The following is a 19,285-nucleotide window of genomic DNA, read 5'->3' as shown; positions in this document are numbered from 1 at the left end:
ATATTAATAATATTCACCAGCCACATCGAAGTTCAAACTACCTCTGTAGCATTTATTCTTTATGTTTGGTTAAGAGTTACATATAACCTCCTCTTTGGCATGTATTCTTGGTATCTCTTTTAGACGGTATAAAATCAGAGGAGAGCCAAGGTTCGGATAAATTTGGGATCATGCTGAGTATGTACACACTAAGGTTGTCATCTCTGAAGTACAAAAAACCCAGGACATCCGAGATGATCCTGAGCTCATAACACTGGACAGCTGGCAGTGTGTACTACACACCTTTACAGATTTCCCAGGACAGCTATTACAAAAAAGGAATGATTCTGGGAAAACCTGAGACAGGTGGCAATTTTAGCATGGACACATGCTCCTTTCCCCACTCCTTCTCTCTCTCTCTCTAACACCTCCTCCCTCCCCCCAAACACACACACACACACACACACACACACACACCCTGCATTAATTTCCTTAGGAAATCTCCTTCCTAAAATAAACCTTTCACATTCAGTTAACATAATTTTATGATATGAATGTAGCAGAGATTTTTACAACTGTGCCAAATGTTGCCAATCTCATCTCCACAAACCATAAGGAAATGCTAAACTTTAGAGAGCCTGATCATCACAACCTTCATGTAAAGTTGAAAGCCAGGCTGCAGGCATTCAAATCCACCAACCCTAAGAGGCCTTGATGGATATTCTTGAACAATACTCTCGTCTAGTCCATTCTCAGTGTGTTTCAGTAATGTGGTGCACTGCGGTAACAGCACAAACAGGAGACCCTCTTTCACAACCACACACAAACATTCTCTGTGTGAGAAAAAGAAGCAGTAAAGAAAAGGTCAGCAGAAAAGGCCGAGGGGCAATGAGAGGTCTGAACCCCCCAACTGAGCAAAGGGCCAGGGAAATGCTATGTGCACTGCTTGTTCTTTGCAAACTTGCTGGGGAGAAACAAACGAGTCTGACCCGTGGCTTGGCTCCTGGACTTCTGATCCCTACAGAGGTGGCTTGGGAAAGTGCAGGGGACTTCCAGAAAAGCACACTCCTCTCCCAGACGACCTATAGCCAGCAAGCTTGGGGATGCAGAGAAATACACTCCAGACTTTATCTGAGCACATCTTATCAGTTTATTTCAATCCACACTACCCTCACCAGGAGGAGCCAGCAGTTCCCTTGTGTGCTTTGCTGCTCAGGGCAGACTGTGCCTTCTTGAGACACAGTCCCTCTCCATGGGGTAGGATGGCTCCACATTGCACCCTACCTGGTCAGTGGCTAATTGCCAGAACTGGCCCCAAAGATGTAAATTCCCATGGCATTTTCCATTCTGCTCCCCAAAGGCCTCATCCAAAGCTCACTAAATGTAATGGGAATCTGTCTACTAGCTTCAGTGGGCTTTGGATCAGGTGCTAAATGTGTACACCAAACTACCTCCCTCTCCTCATTCAAATCCTCCTGAAAACACAGGCCTGGTCTACAGTACAGTTAGGTTGACACAGGGCAGCGTATGTCAACCTAACTACGGAAGCGTCTACACTTAAATTTGACTTTTGCTGATGTAACTGCCCCGCTACTCTGGCTTAATAACTCCACCTCCATGAGCGGCGTAGAGTCAAAGTCGATGTAATTAAGTCGACACAGGGTCAGTATACACACTGCGTTGCTTATGTCGACGGTTACTGGCTTTCAGGAGCCATCCCACAATGCCTCACACTGATAGTACAATCAATACAAGTGCTCCTGGTGAGGACGCACACCACCGGCACAAGGAGCAAAGGGTGGACACGCACAAGCAATGTCATTACTGCAGTGGCTGTGTGCCGACAGAAGTTAGGTCGACTTCATTGTGTAGCGTAGACGTGACTTCACTTCTGCTGAGTCACCTACCAGTACAAAATCAAATTAATTTAAAAATAACCACTGCCCTAATGTAATGGAACTGCCAAGATGTGCATGCAACTATGTTATATTAATGCAACCCTTCTCCTTTCCAGCCATCTATGAAGTGCATGTGTTATGGCACCTATGCTGCTTGAATAATGGAGGGAAGGGGAAAGCTTGTCAAAAATGTTCCCTTGCTTTTAAAACTGAAGTGCAATATTTTGTTTTAAAAAAAAAATTCCCAAAAGGCCAACCAGCTCTGGAATTTAGAATGTGAACTTTCTGGAGCAGGGGCTGTGGGCCTGATTCTTATTAGACCTCACCTACACCTAACATTTAGGTCAACCTAACTACATTGCCCAGGGCCATGAAAATGTTATAATACATGGAGATATACCCGTATCATAGAACTGGAAGGGACGCCAAAAGGTCATCAAGTCCAGCCCCCTGCCTTCATTAGCAGGACCAAGTACTGATTTTGCCCCAGATCCATAAGTGGTCCCCTTAAGGATTGAGCTCACAGCCCTGGTTTTAGCAGGCCAATGCTCAAACCACTGATCTATCCCTCCTATGCAACAGAATTAGGTTAACCTAACCCACACTGTAGATACACCTAGGTCAAAGAATTCTACTGCCTCTCAGAGAGGTGGATTAACTACATTGATGGTAAAAAAAACATTTCTGTGGATCTAGGAAGCATCCACACTACAGCACTATAGCTGCATAGCTGTAGACATACCCTGTGTCACACTGCGGCCACTTCACACCACCGAATCAGTGAGTACCAAGGAACTTTACAATGGGAGTCAATTTGATTCGCATCCACTTTGAGACTCCTTTCTGTGACTAGAGTGGTGTAAAATGGCCTTAATGTAAATGAGAATTGGACCTTGTGTCTTCGCTAATTTCTGTGAGATGCCTAGCACACTTTTGATTGTACCCTATCTTTCTCTTTCATTCTATATAGTTAGTTAATAATAAATAAAGTGGGTTGAACCTAGTGAGATACTGAGCCGTTGTGCCTCATGGAAACTCTGTTAACCTAAATGTTAACAGTGACTTCTTGCTGCAATAGCACAGCAATCAAAGGAGCAAACCCTAAAAACAATAGCAAAAAATTCTGGACATTGACAAAAAGAAGGGAGAACTATTGGATTTCTCTGCCTCTGTGGATAGCTTTGGTATTGTGGATGGCATCAGTCATTATTTTTGCCAGCTGAAGCTGTACCTCACCAGACCCAAACTAGGTCTACAATGTGGGAATAAATGTTCACATGAAACAGATGGTGATATAAAGCTGGCTAGCTCAGACAAAGAACCTGGACAAACTAACAGAAGTGGGAGAATCATATAAGTGGAAAAACAGCTGCAAACCAATGAGGCTATTGATAAAACCAAAGTGTTTTCAGTTGCTGCTATCCGAAATATTGCTGTATTGGAGAGACAAGCAGAGAACTGTAGAATCAGGACAGAATTCAAAATCTCCAGACACATGGCTTCTCTGAAGGTTGGGATAACCCAGAGCTGAATGTCTTTATTCTCAGCACTATTCCCTAAGCTTCTTGATTTAGGCACAGAGCAAGACATCCTCTTTACTGAGAGATGCTACAGGATCCCAACAAGAAGTACATGAAAGAGAATCGGACTGATGGGACATTCATTGTCTCTATCAATTTCAGAAACAAAGACCTAATCTAAAGGCTGCTAGACCCAAGAACATCCCTTTGGAAGGACAGAAAATCTTCTTTCTTGATATAAAGTCAATAAAATAATCAAAAAGAAAGTTGTGAATCTGATAAAAGAATGAGAGAGAGAGAGAGAGAGAGAGAGAGGGCATGTCTACACTACACATGTCCTTACAGTAATTACTGCGCTGGCCGATGTCCACACTACCCTCACCAGGAGGGCTTCCACTGACTGAAGAGGGGCAGAATGGGGAGCTAAGAGCCAGGGCTCTCAGCTCCCCGCCAGGAGCCCAGATTCCCCCTGGGCTCTCAGCTCCCCACTCCTAGCCGGGAGCAGGGGGCAGCCACCCAGGCTTCTCAGCTCCCTGAGTGGGGAGCTGGGTGGGCACAGTCCAACTCAGAGGGGGAGCCAGGGACACCTGGGCTTTAGATGCCCAGGTTTTTTGTCAATTTCACGGCTCCAGCATGGAGCCCTGAAATTGATAGGACAGCTGAGAGCCGATGTAAGTAACCCAGCATCTACACAGACACTACATTGCCCTCACTACACCGACATAAGCCCTCTACTGGAGGTGGGGTTATTTTGTCAGCTGTTTTACGTCTCCCTAACTATGTAGTGTAGACAGGCCAGAGAGATTTTCAATAGGAGGGATTAGATGGGGTTACATTGTACCCATCCAAACTGAATTGTGCACCACAGTACAGCTTTCTTGTTATGGGGCAAATCTTCAACTCCTAGATTATTAAAGAAAATCAAAATGAAAAGACAAGCAGAAGACTTAGAGCCAGATCCTTGTCCCCTGTCCTGGCCACTTTCCACTGCTCAGGTAGTGCAAAATGACTGGTAAACTGACATAAAGGAACAGCTAAGGATTCTCCTGACATACAGGAATCATAAAGCCAACGTAGCCGGCTCTGGGCCACCCGCATCTCATCATTCATATAGAGGGGATGTTGGGGGTCGGGAGTTGTTGGGTAGTAGCATGTTTATACAATGACTACAGTAGGGGAGGTTCACCAGTACGTTTCAGCGGCTTTGTGCCACTCAGGTTTAGCAGGCCAGTTAAGCCAAATTTATGGCTATTTTACATGACAAAACAGCTAGAGTGCAGGGGTGAATTTGGTCAACTTCCCCCCCCCTTCAGATAATGCTATTTTAATTATGTTCTTCTCTTTTGGGAGAATTCCTTTCCTTTCTCCCAGCTACATGGCCAATTTACTATCATATTTCACTTTAAACAAATCTCCTGGAAGTGGCTATATTTCCCTTATGTATCCTGATGAGCCAAACAAATGAAACAACACTTTCCAACCCTGCTCTCGGTGTTTTTAAATCCCTTTCCAGCTCTATTTCCTTATCAGCTATTTGTTTTAATGAGAGAGAATACTTGAACATTTCATTTAAACTTATCAAAACAGAGCAAATGACCATTTCACTTAAATCTTTCAAGAAGAAAAAGGGACTTTTTTTGGCCATTGTCAAGCCTTTGTGAATTGACCACTGGATGAATGTCTCTGTGAGTGCTTATTAATCATTTTCCATACTATGGTGGTCTCTAAAATTTTGCTACTTTAGATCTAATATCTATAAAGTATGATGTGTATTTCCTATGTCTCTCTGCTCAGCATAGTTTATTACTGTGTTAAAGTTAATTTTCACTCAGCCTGGTTTTCATGGTGGGATTCCTTTACCACTTCAGTTCATGCTGTCTGCAATCCAGACCATATTGTCTGCTAATCTGAGGTAGATGAGATACTGTCCTTTATGTTATCTTCTTTCTTTTCCCAGTGCAGTGTCTGGGAAGTGTGGAGAATTTGGGGAAGATGATATCTCTCCTGCCTTATTCTCTCTCTGAGTTTGATCTTTTGATGGGGATGCTGGGGAAGGTTGTCATTCATCCAGTCTCAGGCCTCTTTTCTCACTTTCTGTGTGTGAAAGAATAGTAGAAGAATTTCTCTACTTCCCCCAGCAAATATTCTGAGTGAAGAGAAGACGACCAGGAGAGTGAAAGAGGAGAAAGATGGAGAAAATGAACAATGCATACAAAAAAGGAGAGGGAGAGAAAGGAAAGGAAAAGAGGAGGAACACAAAGAGAAAGGAGCAAGGGAGGAAAACTGGAGGGAAAAGAGAGAAAATACAGAGCAAAAGGGAATAACAGAGTAAAATTAAATGGATATCTTGCATTTACTATATGCATCATTTTTCATCTCACAGGTTCCTAACTCACTTTACAAACGATGGAACTATTGTATTGCTCAAAATGCTTCTGTGAGTTGCCAACCCATGGCCATCTGAACTGCCAAAATGCAAGTAGCTCTGCATAGGAGCAAGAATGGAAGAGGTCATAGAGTACAGGGGCTCTCTGCAGACCCCCACCAGCCCTATTGTATTTCCACTGCTTTTCAGTCCTGTGGGTTATATGAGGATTCAAAGTATTTTATGATTTGTTTGTTGTTTGTATTACAGCACCTAGAGGTCCGTAAAGAGATCAGGGCTCACTTGCCCTAGGCACTGTACAAATGCATAGTAAGAGAGAGTCCTTGCCCTAAAGAGCTTACAGTCAAAATAAACAAGACAAAGGTTGGGAGAAAGGAATTATTAGTATCCCATTTTACAGCTGAGGACCCGAGAGGCTAAGTGACTTGCCCAAGGCCACACAGGAAGGCTGTTGGGGATGGGACAATGGACTAGAGAGACCCCAGGTCTGACCCAATATGGTATTGCCTATGTTACTAAGTTCTGTGGTGCAGCCAGGAAGCAAACCCAGTTCTCCTATGTTCCAGTCCAGCTCCTCAGCCACAAGATCAGGATTGCATTTAGTGAGGAATAAAGTTATGTATTAGCACGAGTTTGGAATTGTTCCTCCTCTCACAAGTATTGAAAGACATTTCAAACAATTTTCAATAAACTTTCATACCACCACACATCATGTCTTTTGTTTATGCCACAAATTAGGGCAAATCTATTTCATGTCCCTCCACCTGTAATGCCAGCTTGATTCAAGCCCAGATCCTCGAATGTTGAAATTAATGGGAGTTAGGGACCTAAATATCATTGAGTACCTGGGCCTTAGTTACCAGATTGCAGGTCTCAGGCATAACAAGAAAGTAGAACATTGTTAAAGAAAGTCTAAATGCTATCTAAAATAGCTTTTCTATGTGCGAGTATGTTGTGATTACAAGGTTCAATGTCTCAAAAAACGCTAGGCCTAAATGCAAATGCCACACATCGAATCCCAGTGAGATATAATTTTTGTTTCTAGCCCACTTGCCACTGAATTCAATGGGAGTAGGTTCAGGCCCAGTGTGTGTGAAAGACTGACCCTTAAAATTGTCACTGGCACAAGACTGAATGAAATAACCATTGTTTTAACTCCTGCTAACTGTGCATGAATGAGGCACCGGCTTCAGGTCTTGTAAGTCTCCACCGTTCCTAATGTTCAAAGCAGATGGACCCCATGAAACACATGGAGTGTGGGGTTCTGGTGGTATCTAGCTAGCTTTTTCCACATAAGGGCATGTCTTTCTTCATTCCAACAACTTAAAAAATTACATTTGAAAGTCTATGTGAAGAGAATGCAAAGTTTGCATGGTTCTGAATTCAAAGAGGCAAATCCTCAGCCGGTCATAGCTCCATTCACTTCCGCCTTAACACTGCCCCCTTGTGCATATATGCATGTACATACACTGGGGTAAGTCAGGTGCAATTCCATTGGTTTCAGTAAAAAACTAAGTGAAAGAATAAGGGACAGAGTTTTTAATTGTATCCTAACTACACAAACAGTGCAGTGCCATAGCACATATCTGTGTGTGTACATACCTTACAATTGAAATATATATATACATACCTTACAATACAAAAATATAATCCAAATATTTCACCCCACACAACATTATTTTTATTTTTTTCAAAATAGAAAGTTAATGAAATCAAATGAAACAATAATAAAAAAAGAAGTAATTAGCAGAGTGCTTCTTCATGGGGCATTTTGTGTACACTGGAAAACTAGAAGAATGAACACACCTTGGGTAATCTTTGTTTTGCACAACATTAATAAATATCCAGACTAGTTCTTTCACATTAATATGCCACAAATACTTTTCTGAGATTGGCTAGCCAAGTCCAAAGAAAGAAGCAAGTTACATAGCATCAGACTGCAACATTCAGCCACTAGCTCTGAGCAGAGGCTGTTGAAGATCTAGACCACTACAGCACTGAGGAAATTGGCCCTGATCCTCAAAGGTAGTTAAGTGCCTAAATACCTTTGAGGATCTGGGGCCTTGTGCCTCATCTGGGCACAGTCTCCCCCACAGGGCTTGTGCATTTTGTACCAGCCATTGGACTGAAAGAGAACATGGTACCTGTGGGGTGAAATATTCTTCTGCCACCTCTGCCGTTTTTGGCAAGTTCCCCTGCTGAGAGCAGAGACTGGTCATTTGTGCTGCTCTTGAGCAGCTTTGTCAGATTCCTTTGAAAATCTCTCTCCAGGACTGTCTGCATTGGGGAACTCCTTATTTATGCACTTAGAGAAGGGAGTCCATGCACATGAAGAGGCCAGAGAGTCATCTCCCAGGCAGAGTTAGACCCTGCATCTCTTTTCTGACTCGGACTTTTTAATCATATTCATTTACATAGTTCTATGAAATGCCATATACTATACATTTGCTTTTCATTTGTCAGCACACCTTGGCTCTGGAGCAATTTAAAGAAGAAGATAGGTAACAATGAAACAAATTTACCTGTGCATAGATCCCACTTCCTTCGGTGCCATTCAGAGTGTCAAGCAGTGAACCAGGAAGGTAATTTAGCAGTACACAGATGAACAGCAGAGGCTGCCCGGCCTGGTCCCCACTAACCCCCCACTTCGGACTAAGGTACGCAAATTTAAAATAAATTTTAAATTTATTAAAAAACGTTAATAACGTAGCTGAATTCGAAGTACCTTAGTCCGAACTTACCGCGGGTCCAGACGCGGCAGGGAGGCTCCCCCATCGATGCCGCGTACTCCTCTCGCCGAGCTGGAGTACCGGCGACGACGGCGAGCACTTCCGGGATCTAAACCAGATGCAATAAATCAATCCCAGAACATCGATTGCCTGCCGCCGGACCCGGAGGTAAGTGTAGACGTTTTGGGTGGGGTCACAAGGCTAACTGCCAAACTAGGGAATCTACAATCTTAGGTGGGCATGATATTCCTGAACATTTATGTTATGCTTAATCTGTGATGTGTTGTGTCAGAATGGTTTATTGTGTACCTTTCATATTACTGCTTTAATGGGCTTTGTCTGAATCACACTGCAGTATACAACACTACAGGATGCTACAAATGTATCTAAGGCTGCAGAAAAAGATACACTATACTATATTAATTGAGAAACAGTCTATGATCAACATTATTTTCATGTTATGGTATCATTTGCTTCTGTAGCGCCTAGGTGAATAGGAAATAGATAGACAATCTTTCTTTTGGCTGTTCTCAAGACAGCACGCTCAGAACTTTGAAAAGGCCAAAATACATAAGAAACTAAGAACGGTCATACTGGGTCTAGCCTTGTATCCTGTCTTCCAGCAGTGGCCAGTTCCAGGTGCTTCAGAGGGAATGAACAGAACAGGGAAATTATGGAGTGATCCAACCCCTGTCATCCAGTCCCAGCTTTTGGCAGTCAGAAGTTTAGAGACACCCAGAGCATGGGGTTGTGTCCATGACTATCTTGGCTAATAGCCATTGGTAGACATCCTCCATGAACTTCTCTCATTCTTTTTTTAACCCAGTTATACTTTTGGCTTTCACAAAATCCATTGGCAATGAATTTAATGGGTTGAGTGTGCGTTGTGTGAAGAAGTACTTCCTTATGTTAGTTTTAAATCTGCTGTCTGTTAATTTCATTGGGTGGCCCCTGGTTGTTGTGTTCTGTGAAAGGTAAATAAAACTTCCTTATTCACTTTCTCCACACCAGTCATGATTTTACAGACCTTTATCCTATCCCCCCTTAGTCGTCTCTTTTCTAAACTGGACAGTCCCAGTCTTTTTAATCTCTCCTTGTAGGGAATTGTTCCATACCCCTAATCATTTTTGGTGCCTTTCTCTGTACTTTTTCCAGTTCAAATATATCTTTTTTGAGATAGGGGTGAAAAGAACTACTTGCAGTATTCAAGGTGTGGATGTACCATGGATTTATATAGTGATATTATGCTATTTTCTGTTTTATCTATTCCTTTCCTAATGGTTCCTAACATTCTGTTCGCTTTTTTGACTGCCACTGCACATTGAGTAGATGTTTTCAAAGAACTATCCACAATGACTCCCAAAATTTCTTTCCTGAGTGGTAACAGCTAATTTAGATCCCACTATTTAGTAAGTGTAATTGGGGTTATATTTTCCAGTGAGCATTTCTTTGCACTTATCAGCATTGAATTTCATCAGTGTTACCTAGTCATCCAGTTTTGTCAGATCCTTTTGTAATACTTTGCATTCAGCTTTGGACGTAAATATGCTGAATAATTTTGTATCATCTGCAAATTTTGCCACCTTTCTGTATACCCTCTTTTCCAGATAATTTATGAATATGTTGAACAGCACAGGTGCCAGTATAGACCCTTCAAGGATCCTACTATTTACCTCTCTCCACTGTGAAAACTGATAATCTATTCCTATCCTTTATTTCCTGTCTTTTAACCAGTTCCTGATCTATGAGAGGACCGTCCCTCTTTTCTCATGACAGCTTATTTTGCTTAAAAGCCTTTGGTGGGACCTTGTCAAAGACTTTCTGACAGTCCAAGTACACTATATCAGCTGGATCATCCTTGTTCACATGTTTGTTGACTCCCCTAAAGAACACTAACAGATTCATGAGATCTTTTTCATTTTACAAAAGCCGTGTTGACACTTCCCCAACATATTATGTTCATCTATGTGTCAGATAGGTCAGTTCTTTATCATAGTTTCAACCAATTTGCCTGGTACTAAAGTTAGGCTTACTGGCCTGTAATTGACAGGAACACCTCTGGAGCCTTTTTAAAAAATCAGTGTCACATTAGGTATCCTCCAGTCATCTGTTACAGAGGCTGATTTAAATAATAGGTTATATACCACATTTAGTAGTTCTGCAATTTCATATTTGAGTTCCTTCAGAACTCTTGGGTGAATACTATCTGGTCCTGGTGACTTATTACTGTTTAATTTATCAAATTGTTCCAAAACCTCCTCTGTTGACACCTCAGTCTGAGACAGCTACTTGGATCGGTCACCTAAAAAGAATGGCTCAGGTGTGGGAATCTCCATCACCGCCTCTGCAGTGAAGACCAATGCAAAGAATTCCTTTAGTGTGGCCACAATGGTCTTATCGTCCTTGAGTGCTCCTTTAGCACCGTGATTGTCTATGGCCCCACTGATTGTTTGGCAAGCTTCCTGACTGTGGTATACTTTAAAAAAAAATCTGTTCATTTTTGTTTCTTTTGCTAGTTGTTCTTCAAATTCTTCTCTTTTTTTGGCCTGCCTAATTATACTTTTACACTTGACTTGCCAGAGTTTATGCTCCTTTCTATTTTCCTCAGACTGATTATTTTCTTAAAATGAATCTTGTTCAAACTGGGCAGGTGTTTTGAAAAGGAGGAAGTGAAAATTGGCAGGCCAGAAATTGGCTGGCAGTGAAACAAATTCTGAGACTGAAGGGCTAGGTTTTCTTACGGTCGTCTAATAAATAGATAGAAGCAGCCTGACCTCTTTTGCCTGCTCTTCTTTCTCACATCCAGCCTCACCTTTTTTCAACCACACTCATTATTTTCAGGGACTCTTCCACTGTGCCCATTTCCCTGGCTGCAAATTGTGCTAAGTTTCCACAGCTTCCATTCCTCCCACAGGAGCTGCTGGCACTTAGTCCTGCTAATGATCAGGCTACTTCAGGGGTCGGCAACCTTTCAGCAGTGGTGTGCCGAATCTTCATTTATACACTCTAATTTAAGGCTTTGCGTGCCGGTAATACATTTTAACGTTTTTTAGAAGGTCTCTCTATAAGTCTATAATAATATAACCAAACTACTGTTATATGTAAAGGGTGGCCTGCTGGGACTCCAGGCCCAAAAGCAGGATGAGCAAGGGCTGGAAACCAAGATTGGCAGCTGAGGTGAGTGGAGTAGGTGACTGGTAGGCCTCAGCAGGGCTGGAGGCCTGGACCCTGTCTGCAAGAGAGCCTCCAACCGGAAGCAAGGTGAGTGGAGCTGCGCGGTAGAGACCCCTGCTGGTGAGGGGCCACCAGCCAGAACCCCAGAGCAGCGACTGGCTCGGGCTGCCGCCACTCTGGGGTTTCTGCCCCCAGCTCTTGCCAGCTGAGGTCTCAGCCCACTGCCAGCCTGGGGTTCCTTCCCCCCCACCAGCGGGTGCTGAGTGGGACCCGCGGGGACCCCGGCTGGCAGGAGCCGGCAGCGGGAACTCCAGAGCGGGACGGGCTGAGCAGTCCAGCCCACTGTGGCTCTGGGATTTTCACCGGCGGTTCCTGCCAGCCGGGGTCTCAGCCCGCTGCCAGCCTGGGGTTCCTTCCCCCCAGGCCAGCAGCAGGTGCTGAGTTGGACCCGTGGTGGGTCCCACAGGAACCGGCAGCTGGCAGCGGGAACTCCAGAGTGGTGGCGGGGCTGAGCAGCTCAGCCCACGCCACGTGCCAGGAAAAATCGGCTCGCGTGCCAACTTTGGCACGCGTGCCGTAGGTTGCCGACCCTGGGCTACTTCAATGTACATGGAATTAGATTGAGTGGATTTAGGAGCCTGATTTTGGCAACATGATCTGAAAATGTTGGCCTTAAGGCCCAGTTCCTCCATCAGTTACCTTTACCTTCCTCCATGAGTAATCCCATTGGCTTCCAAGAATCTACAAAAACTGTTTGGCCTAGATATAATACTGTATGCATTAGGTCACCATAGTAATGTGTATTCTTTGATCAATCAGTTTCATAGTGAACCATTCATGATTAGTGGTTTGTGATTTCTATTTAGTGCATCTTTAACAAGCATGATGCTCAAACTGTGGGGGAGGGGAAATGAAGTTATATCCACATCCAAATAGAGATAGCACCTCATCCTCTCCCGCAGTTAGCAATGATATCTCCTGCCTGAAAATAACAGGTTTCAGAGTAGCAGCCGTGTTAGTCTGTATCCGCAAAAAGAAGAACAGGAGTACTTGTGGCACCTTAGAGACTAACAAATTTATTAGAGCATAAGCTTTCGTGGACTACAGCCCACTTCTTCGTGGCTGTAGTCCACGAAAGCTTATGCTCTAATAAATTTGTTAGTCTCTAAGGTGCCACAAGTACTCCTGTTCTTCTTTTTCCCTGAAAATAGTGATGGTATGCCCACACTATCTCAAACAGTGATGTTACCCCCTCCTCTCACCCTACTTAGTATTGGTACGCCCACCCCACAGAGGTTGACAGAAACCTTTCTTCCCCCCCCAAATAGTGAATGTGTGCTCCTCCCCCAGATAGTGATGGTATACTCTCCTCTCTCCCTCCCCCAATTACTGATGGTGTGCCCATCCTCCCCACACAGTGAAGGCCTGCCCACGCTTCAGTTAGTGATGGCATGCCCTCTTCTTCCCCAGATAGTGATGATATGTGCTCTCACCCCCCACATAATGATGGTATGCCCCACCCCTGTGATGGTATGCCCCTCTCCATACAATTGGTCATATTGTACCCCCCTCCAATTAGTCGAGGTGTGCTCTCCTCTCCCTCCAGATGCTGATGGTGTGCCCCCCCCCATGATGGTATACCCACCTTTCAATTAGTGATGGTATGACCCCTCACCTCCCCCCCCATTAGTGATGGTATCTCCCCCCACACACACACACACACATAAACACTCACTAATGGTATGTTTAAACTTGTTTTGAATGACTTTCCTTTGCCAGCAGGCAGCAGTGAGAAGAGGGCAGGGGAGGGTGGTGGTGATGTTGGTCAACCACCTCCCACGTTCCCTCCTCTCCTCAGTTCAAGCACTGACAATAACATCAGGAAGGAAATGTGCTTTTGCAATGTGGAAGAACTAACATGGCAGCAGCCCTAGAGCAGCCAGCAGCCAGCCTACCTCGGAAAGGTTTACTGGAAAGAAGTTTGAAGCCAGTAAACACTTCGCAAACGTTTGTCAGGCAGGAGTGGCAAAACCTTAGCACTGCCATCCATACCAGTGGTCTCTCTTCTCCCCTCACACTTTTACAAGGTTTACATAAGTACTCCCATTGCACATCAAAATGTGAAAGGAATTGCAATAGCTGGAGCTGCTGATGTCTTGGGATTTTCCAGCCCATTGCAAATGAATCCTCCCGTGGAAGGAAAGTGTCTGAAGGCATGATGTAAATGGTTCGTTTGTTGTTCTTTCTGGGTTATTTTCCGGCGTGTTACCTATAGATTGTGTCGCTTCTGCGAAAGTATTTTTATCTGCCTCCTGGTACTGTATGAAGATCGCATACCCAGGCTTGCTTGCAGAAAACAAACAGAGGAAGCGAGCTTGGCGCTGAAAAGAGGAGTGTAAAGCAGTAGGATTAAAGGTCTGTGGTCGTTTCAAGCTCTCATAAAATCGGGCTGAAGGATGCTATTTTGCTGCAGTCTGGGTTCTTCCAGCCCACAGTGGCACAACAAACCATTTCAACATTTCAGCACAAAACAGATTCCATTGTTGGGCTGCACATTAAAAAGTGTTATTCGCTTTGAAGTTTTTGTCTAATGGCTCTAAACTGAAAGAAAATGTTTTCCTATTACTTAATTCAATCATAGCGAAGAGGCTTGGTAAAAAGCCCACGGATTTTGCCCAAAGTGTGACAGAGTTCTCTTTGTGTTTGCTTATCCTCTGCTGTCACACACTTTAATTCGCCTCTCTTTATCTGGCATTCAAAACTTTCTTCAATGACATTCAATAAGGTCCAGCGGCTGGAAAAAAAACTGGTTATTTTTTGGATATTCTTTCCCAGTAGCTTTGGGCTTGGTGTGCATTCAGGGACTGTTAACCCTTTGCCTCCCTGTGGCTAGGAGCCCCGGGGTTCAGCCCTCGGACAGCAGGAATCTCTTAGTCTGGGGCTAGAAATCCACACCTCCTCGGTGGCTGGCCATTTCCCAGCAGGAAGCTTTACCTCTTCCCAGGCTCAAATTGAGGATAAACATCTGCATAAAAAATATTAGCGCATTTAAAAAAAATGAAAGCTGCCGCGGGAAAGATACACTAAGAATCTGGGACTCTCCAGTGAGCTCAGGCTTGGGTTTTTACTATCATTCTTTTGTACCCTTTATTTTTATAATGAAAAAAAAAACCCAAATACATTTCTAAGCTCAGACCGTCAATCTTGTCTCGGGCAAGCCTACCCCAGACTTCGGTGGGAAATGTGAGCAAGGAGTACAAGCCAGAAATACAGGGTCACATTGTTTCCCAGGCATTTTATTCTATTCTTTCCTTCCTATAAAAAAAAATCCGTTGGGTGTTTTTAGACGGGCAGGTTACGGTATGTTCTATCAACACAATTTCTTCACATTTGTAACGAGGTTTACAGCCTCGAGATCTATTAAGTGGTCAGGGGCTGAAGAAAAAATATATTCGTATAAATGCTTTTTTCTTATTGACATGTATTCCTTACCAACCTACAAATTAAACAACACAAACAAAAACACCTCCCTGCCTTATACACGGACACAATTCAACGCCTAAATCAGGTACTGAATGGTTGAATTGTGTGTGTGTGTGTGTACGCGCGCGCGCGCATAGACATTAGATCTAGATCATGTTGTATGCTTTAAAGATCCTTTTCATTAACAAATAAAGATACCACCTCTTTTATTTATGCTAATTTTCATTATATGGGTGGGGGAAAGCTAATTGTTAAAACTGCTCTGAAGCTGAAATATTTCAAAGCCTGCTTAATCAGTGCACGGCATTAAAAGTTGTTTAACTATTGTATAGCCAGAAAGACAGGAATAAACCGCATTGCAGCCTATTACAATTCAAGTGGTTTAAAATGAAAAAAAAAGCATGTCTACTTTCTCTTGAATACACATTAACATTTATTTATTTACTATAATTATATAGAATTGTAACATCCACCTATCTACCCACCGAGACATACTATAGATATATAGTATTCATAAAGTGTGTGTGCACTTTGTGTATATTGTATAGCTAGCTATGTGTGTGCGGATATGCATCTATGTAGGTATCCAAGAAACAGTGGGGCTGCTTTTTCATTTTGAATTGCAACAGGTTAAGGTACGGCGAACTCTCCCCGTGTAATATGCGCCAGACAGCTAGATAGCTGTATGTATTGTATGCACAAGGTTTGCACCAGCCCTTTGCCATGTGAAGCAGGTTTATACAAATAACAACACCCAGTATTGTGGATTGTGTAAACCGGAGGATTAAGCTCCTGGTGATGCACAAAGAAAAGGGCTCGACATAGTGGGCGAGTTGTGGAAATAGCAGCGGAAGATGGGAAAAACTTCCCGACAAAAGGAAGAGAAGAAAGTTACGGGTGTGTTTGCAGAAACTCGGGGATCGCCTTGCCGGGATCAGGGCTGCGGCGGAGAGCGCCGAGCAAAGCCGTTGCCCAGGTGGGAAGGCGGGCCGGCGGCTAACGGGCTGGGAAGGGAAGTTACTGACTTGAAATAGTTGCTGCAAAGCCAAACCCAACAAGGGGAGAGGGCTGCCGGCGGCTGAACGCGCAGGAGCGCGATAAAGAGCCGGAGAAGAATATTAAATCGCTGGCGAATGAGCAAATAACCCCTCCAAAGGGAGAGGAGGGGTGAGGCCGCCAGCTACGGCGTGGGTGGGGCTGACAAGAATGGAGTACATTATGCAGTTCATTTAGTTAACAAGGGAAATAATGAGGAAGCGTGCAGCGTGAATGCCAAGAGAACAGGCACAAAAAGCCTATTGAGAGCCCCGGCCGCTCCTGGCGTAGCCATCACATGGCAAAGGCCCTATTTAAGCGGCGAGCCCGGCGCCTTTCAGCACCACTGGGGCTGGCCAGCACCCCGAGGCACCTCCGGCGGCTCCAGCAGCGCCGGGTCGGCAGCGCCGGGAGATGCCGCGCTCCTTCTTGGTGGACTCGCTGGTGCTGCGGGAGGCGAGCGAGAAGAAGAGCGAGAGCAGCCCGCCGCCGCCCCTCTTCCCCTACGCCGTGCACCCCTCGCACCCGCTGCACGGGCTGCCCCCCGGCGCCTGCCACTCGCGCAAGGCCGGGCTGCTGTGCGTGTGCCCGCTGTGCGTCACCGCCTCGCAGCTGCACCCGCCGCCCCCGGCCCTGCCGCTGCTCAAGGCCTCCTTCCCCCCGTTCGGCTCGCAGTACTGCCACGCGCCCCTGGCCAGGCAACACTCGGCCTCCTCCGCGGTCAGCGTCAGCCACGCGCCGGCCATTTACCAGACCGCCTACCCCCTGCCCGACCCCAGGCAGTTCCACTGCATCTCCGTCGGTAAGTGCCGGGCGGAAGTGTGTGTGTGTGGGGGGGCTAAGAGATGGGGCAAACGGACTCGATCCTGCCCTGCCAGACTCCCCGTGCGCTCCCTAGGCGGTGCGGGCCAGGGCAGGATGGGGCCAATGTCGGCTGGCCCTAATTGAATCCGAGGAGGAGAGCTGGCCCAGCCCCCGGCAGTGCAGGGTAGGCCATCGGTGCAATGGCAACTGTGGCCTGGGGAGAGAAGATGGCACTGCAGGGTATGCCATGCCCAGCCTGGGCACTCAGACCTCGTATATAATGCGTAAGGGGACCTGTGGCACGGCAGCGCACGCCGTACACCATCCATGCCATGCCGTGTAATATCTCTGGCATGGGGGTGAGTTGGCGGGACATGCCACCCACCGCCTAGGCAATGCCAGGTAGCGTATGCAACAGTGTGAGTCCTGTGGCATTCATAGAGGCACCTGGCCAAGAGCTCGGTGATCTGGCTGCTCCCAGCCTGCCGGGGTGTGGGGAGGTTTTAAGGATGCCAAATGGGCCCCCTAGAGCAGCTCTTGGTGCAGCAGGTTTAGCGCCACGGAGTCTGACCGTCCGCTTTCCTCTCCAGACAGCACCTCCAGCCAGCTGCCCAGCAGCAAGCGGATGCGCACCGCCTTCACCAGCACACAGCTCCTGGAACTGGAGAGGGAGTTCGCCTCCAACATGTACCTCTCCCGGCTCCGGCGCATCGAGATAGCCACCTACCTGAACCTCTCCGAGAAGCAGGTGAAGATCTGGTTCCAAAACCGCCGGGTCAAGCACAAGAAAGAAGGCAAAAGCAGCTCCCACCGAGGAGGGGGCTCTGCCCACAGCTGCAAGTGCGCCTCTCTGGCCACCACAAAGTGCTCGGAGGACGACGAGGACTTGCCCATGTCTCCATCCTCCTCAGGGAAAGACGATAGAGATCTCACAGTCACCCCCTAGCCCCAGAGACCAACCCGAGAGCAGAAGGGGATCTTGCCCTGTCCTATGCCAAAACGCTGTGGAAGGATTTTATACCGTTTTGTATATTTCATGTAATTTACAAAGGACTTTCTGGCCTTTTTATAAATCCTGTGAGTGCCGCTGTGTCGTTGTAAATAAACTGTCCGTGTGAGCCTAAATGTCGCCAACTGTTGCTATTTTGCTTGTGGTGAGGGGTTTTGGTTTTGTCACCAGGCAAAGCGCTCCGCTCCCCAACCTCTGTGTTGTGAACTGTGATTAACTGTACCTGGTAAACAGCGAATGTCCAGAGCAATCTATTTTTCAGGGGGGGCGGAGAGGGGAGAACTAGTTCTGTAATTTGTATCAATGGTCGGGAAACATTCAGCTTTATTCTCTCCCGGCATTTCGTCCCTCTCCAAAGCAAAAGTGGAGACGCGCACAGGGTCACTATGGTGATCTCTAGAAGCAGGTAATGAAGTGTGAAATGTGGTTTGACGCCCCCCCTTTTTTTGAGGGGAGGGGAAAGATTGGGGAAAGGAGTTTGTTTTTTTCTGTAAAATTTGCTTGATGGCGTTTCTTCAGACCCATAGCTATGTAATTGTATGGTTTCTGTAATACCGGAAGATATTTATTTATTTATTTATGTACAAAATAATAATAAAATTTTTGCATAAAGACATTACGTGACGCCTTTTTTAAAAAAAGCTGTAATTTATGTAACCTACAGCTCTCCAAAGTGTGCTTGTGTTTATATATCTATCTAAAATTAAGTTGGGTATACAGAGGAACACTGCCGTGTATATGTAGAATGTGGTATATTTGCCTTCATGATTGCCTCACCCTAAATATGTTTATGGCCAATATATAATTATTATAACATATATAAGGACCAATTAAAGCATATTTTAATAATATATGCATCTCTTCTTAGTCCAGCGAGAGATTTTCCTTCTGGAATTTAGCGCATGTGATGCCCCTTTGATGCTACATAATCAGGAACATAGGCTTTCATTCCTTCTAGCAGTTTTTAAAAGCAAAAGATGCCGGTACTTCTGATCCTTGGGGAATAGCGCTTAAGGCTGGAAGCCAAACTAATTAGAGATTGACATTTTTCCGAAAAGCTATGATCCCCGCTATCCATGCGCTCATCCCGCATCCATCCATTGACCTGTGCTTGCTAGCCGGAAAACCTGAAACTGAATCTTTGTCGGTCATCCCAAGAGCGAACATCGGAGTTACATTTATTATTAACAAATAATTAACACCTTTCAAATGATATTTTCCCCGATTAATAACTTGAAAGAGGAAAATACCATGCCTGCCCCCTTGTT

The 19,285-nt window shown here is 45.2% G+C and overlaps 1 protein-coding gene across 1 annotated transcript; it reads left to right on the top strand.

Moving 5' to 3' along the window:
* The first annotated feature begins 16,618 nt into the window (after positions 1–16,618).
* GSX1 (GS homeobox 1) lies at positions 16,619–18,533 on the top strand. The gene is made up of 2 exons (XM_034759500.1): positions 16,619–17,006; positions 17,599–18,533. Exons 1-2 carry the CDS (start codon positions 16,619–16,621, stop codon positions 17,952–17,954), a joined length of 744 nt encoding a protein of 247 aa, XP_034615391.1. The 3' UTR covers positions 17,955–18,533.
* Positions 18,534–19,285: the final 752 nt, after the last annotated feature.

Source organism: Trachemys scripta, chromosome 1, assembly GCF_013100865.1.
Source record: "Trachemys scripta elegans isolate TJP31775 chromosome 1, CAS_Tse_1.0, whole genome shotgun sequence".
NCBI classification, from domain to species: domain Eukaryota; kingdom Metazoa; phylum Chordata; order Testudines; family Emydidae; genus Trachemys; species Trachemys scripta.
Note: the sequence above shows the minus strand (reverse complement) of the source record. Positions and strands in the feature narration are given on the sequence as shown.

Excerpts from the sequence above, each read along its gene's own strand:
- GSX1 (XM_034759500.1), top strand. The coding sequence starts at position 16,619 with ATGCCGCGCTCCTTCTTGGTGGACTCGCTGGTGCTGCGGGAGGCGAGC. Across the intron at positions 17,007-17,598 it reads GTTCCACTGCATCTCCGTCG|ACAGCACCTCCAGCCAGCTG; the intron begins GTAAGTGCCGGG and ends TTTCCTCTCCAG.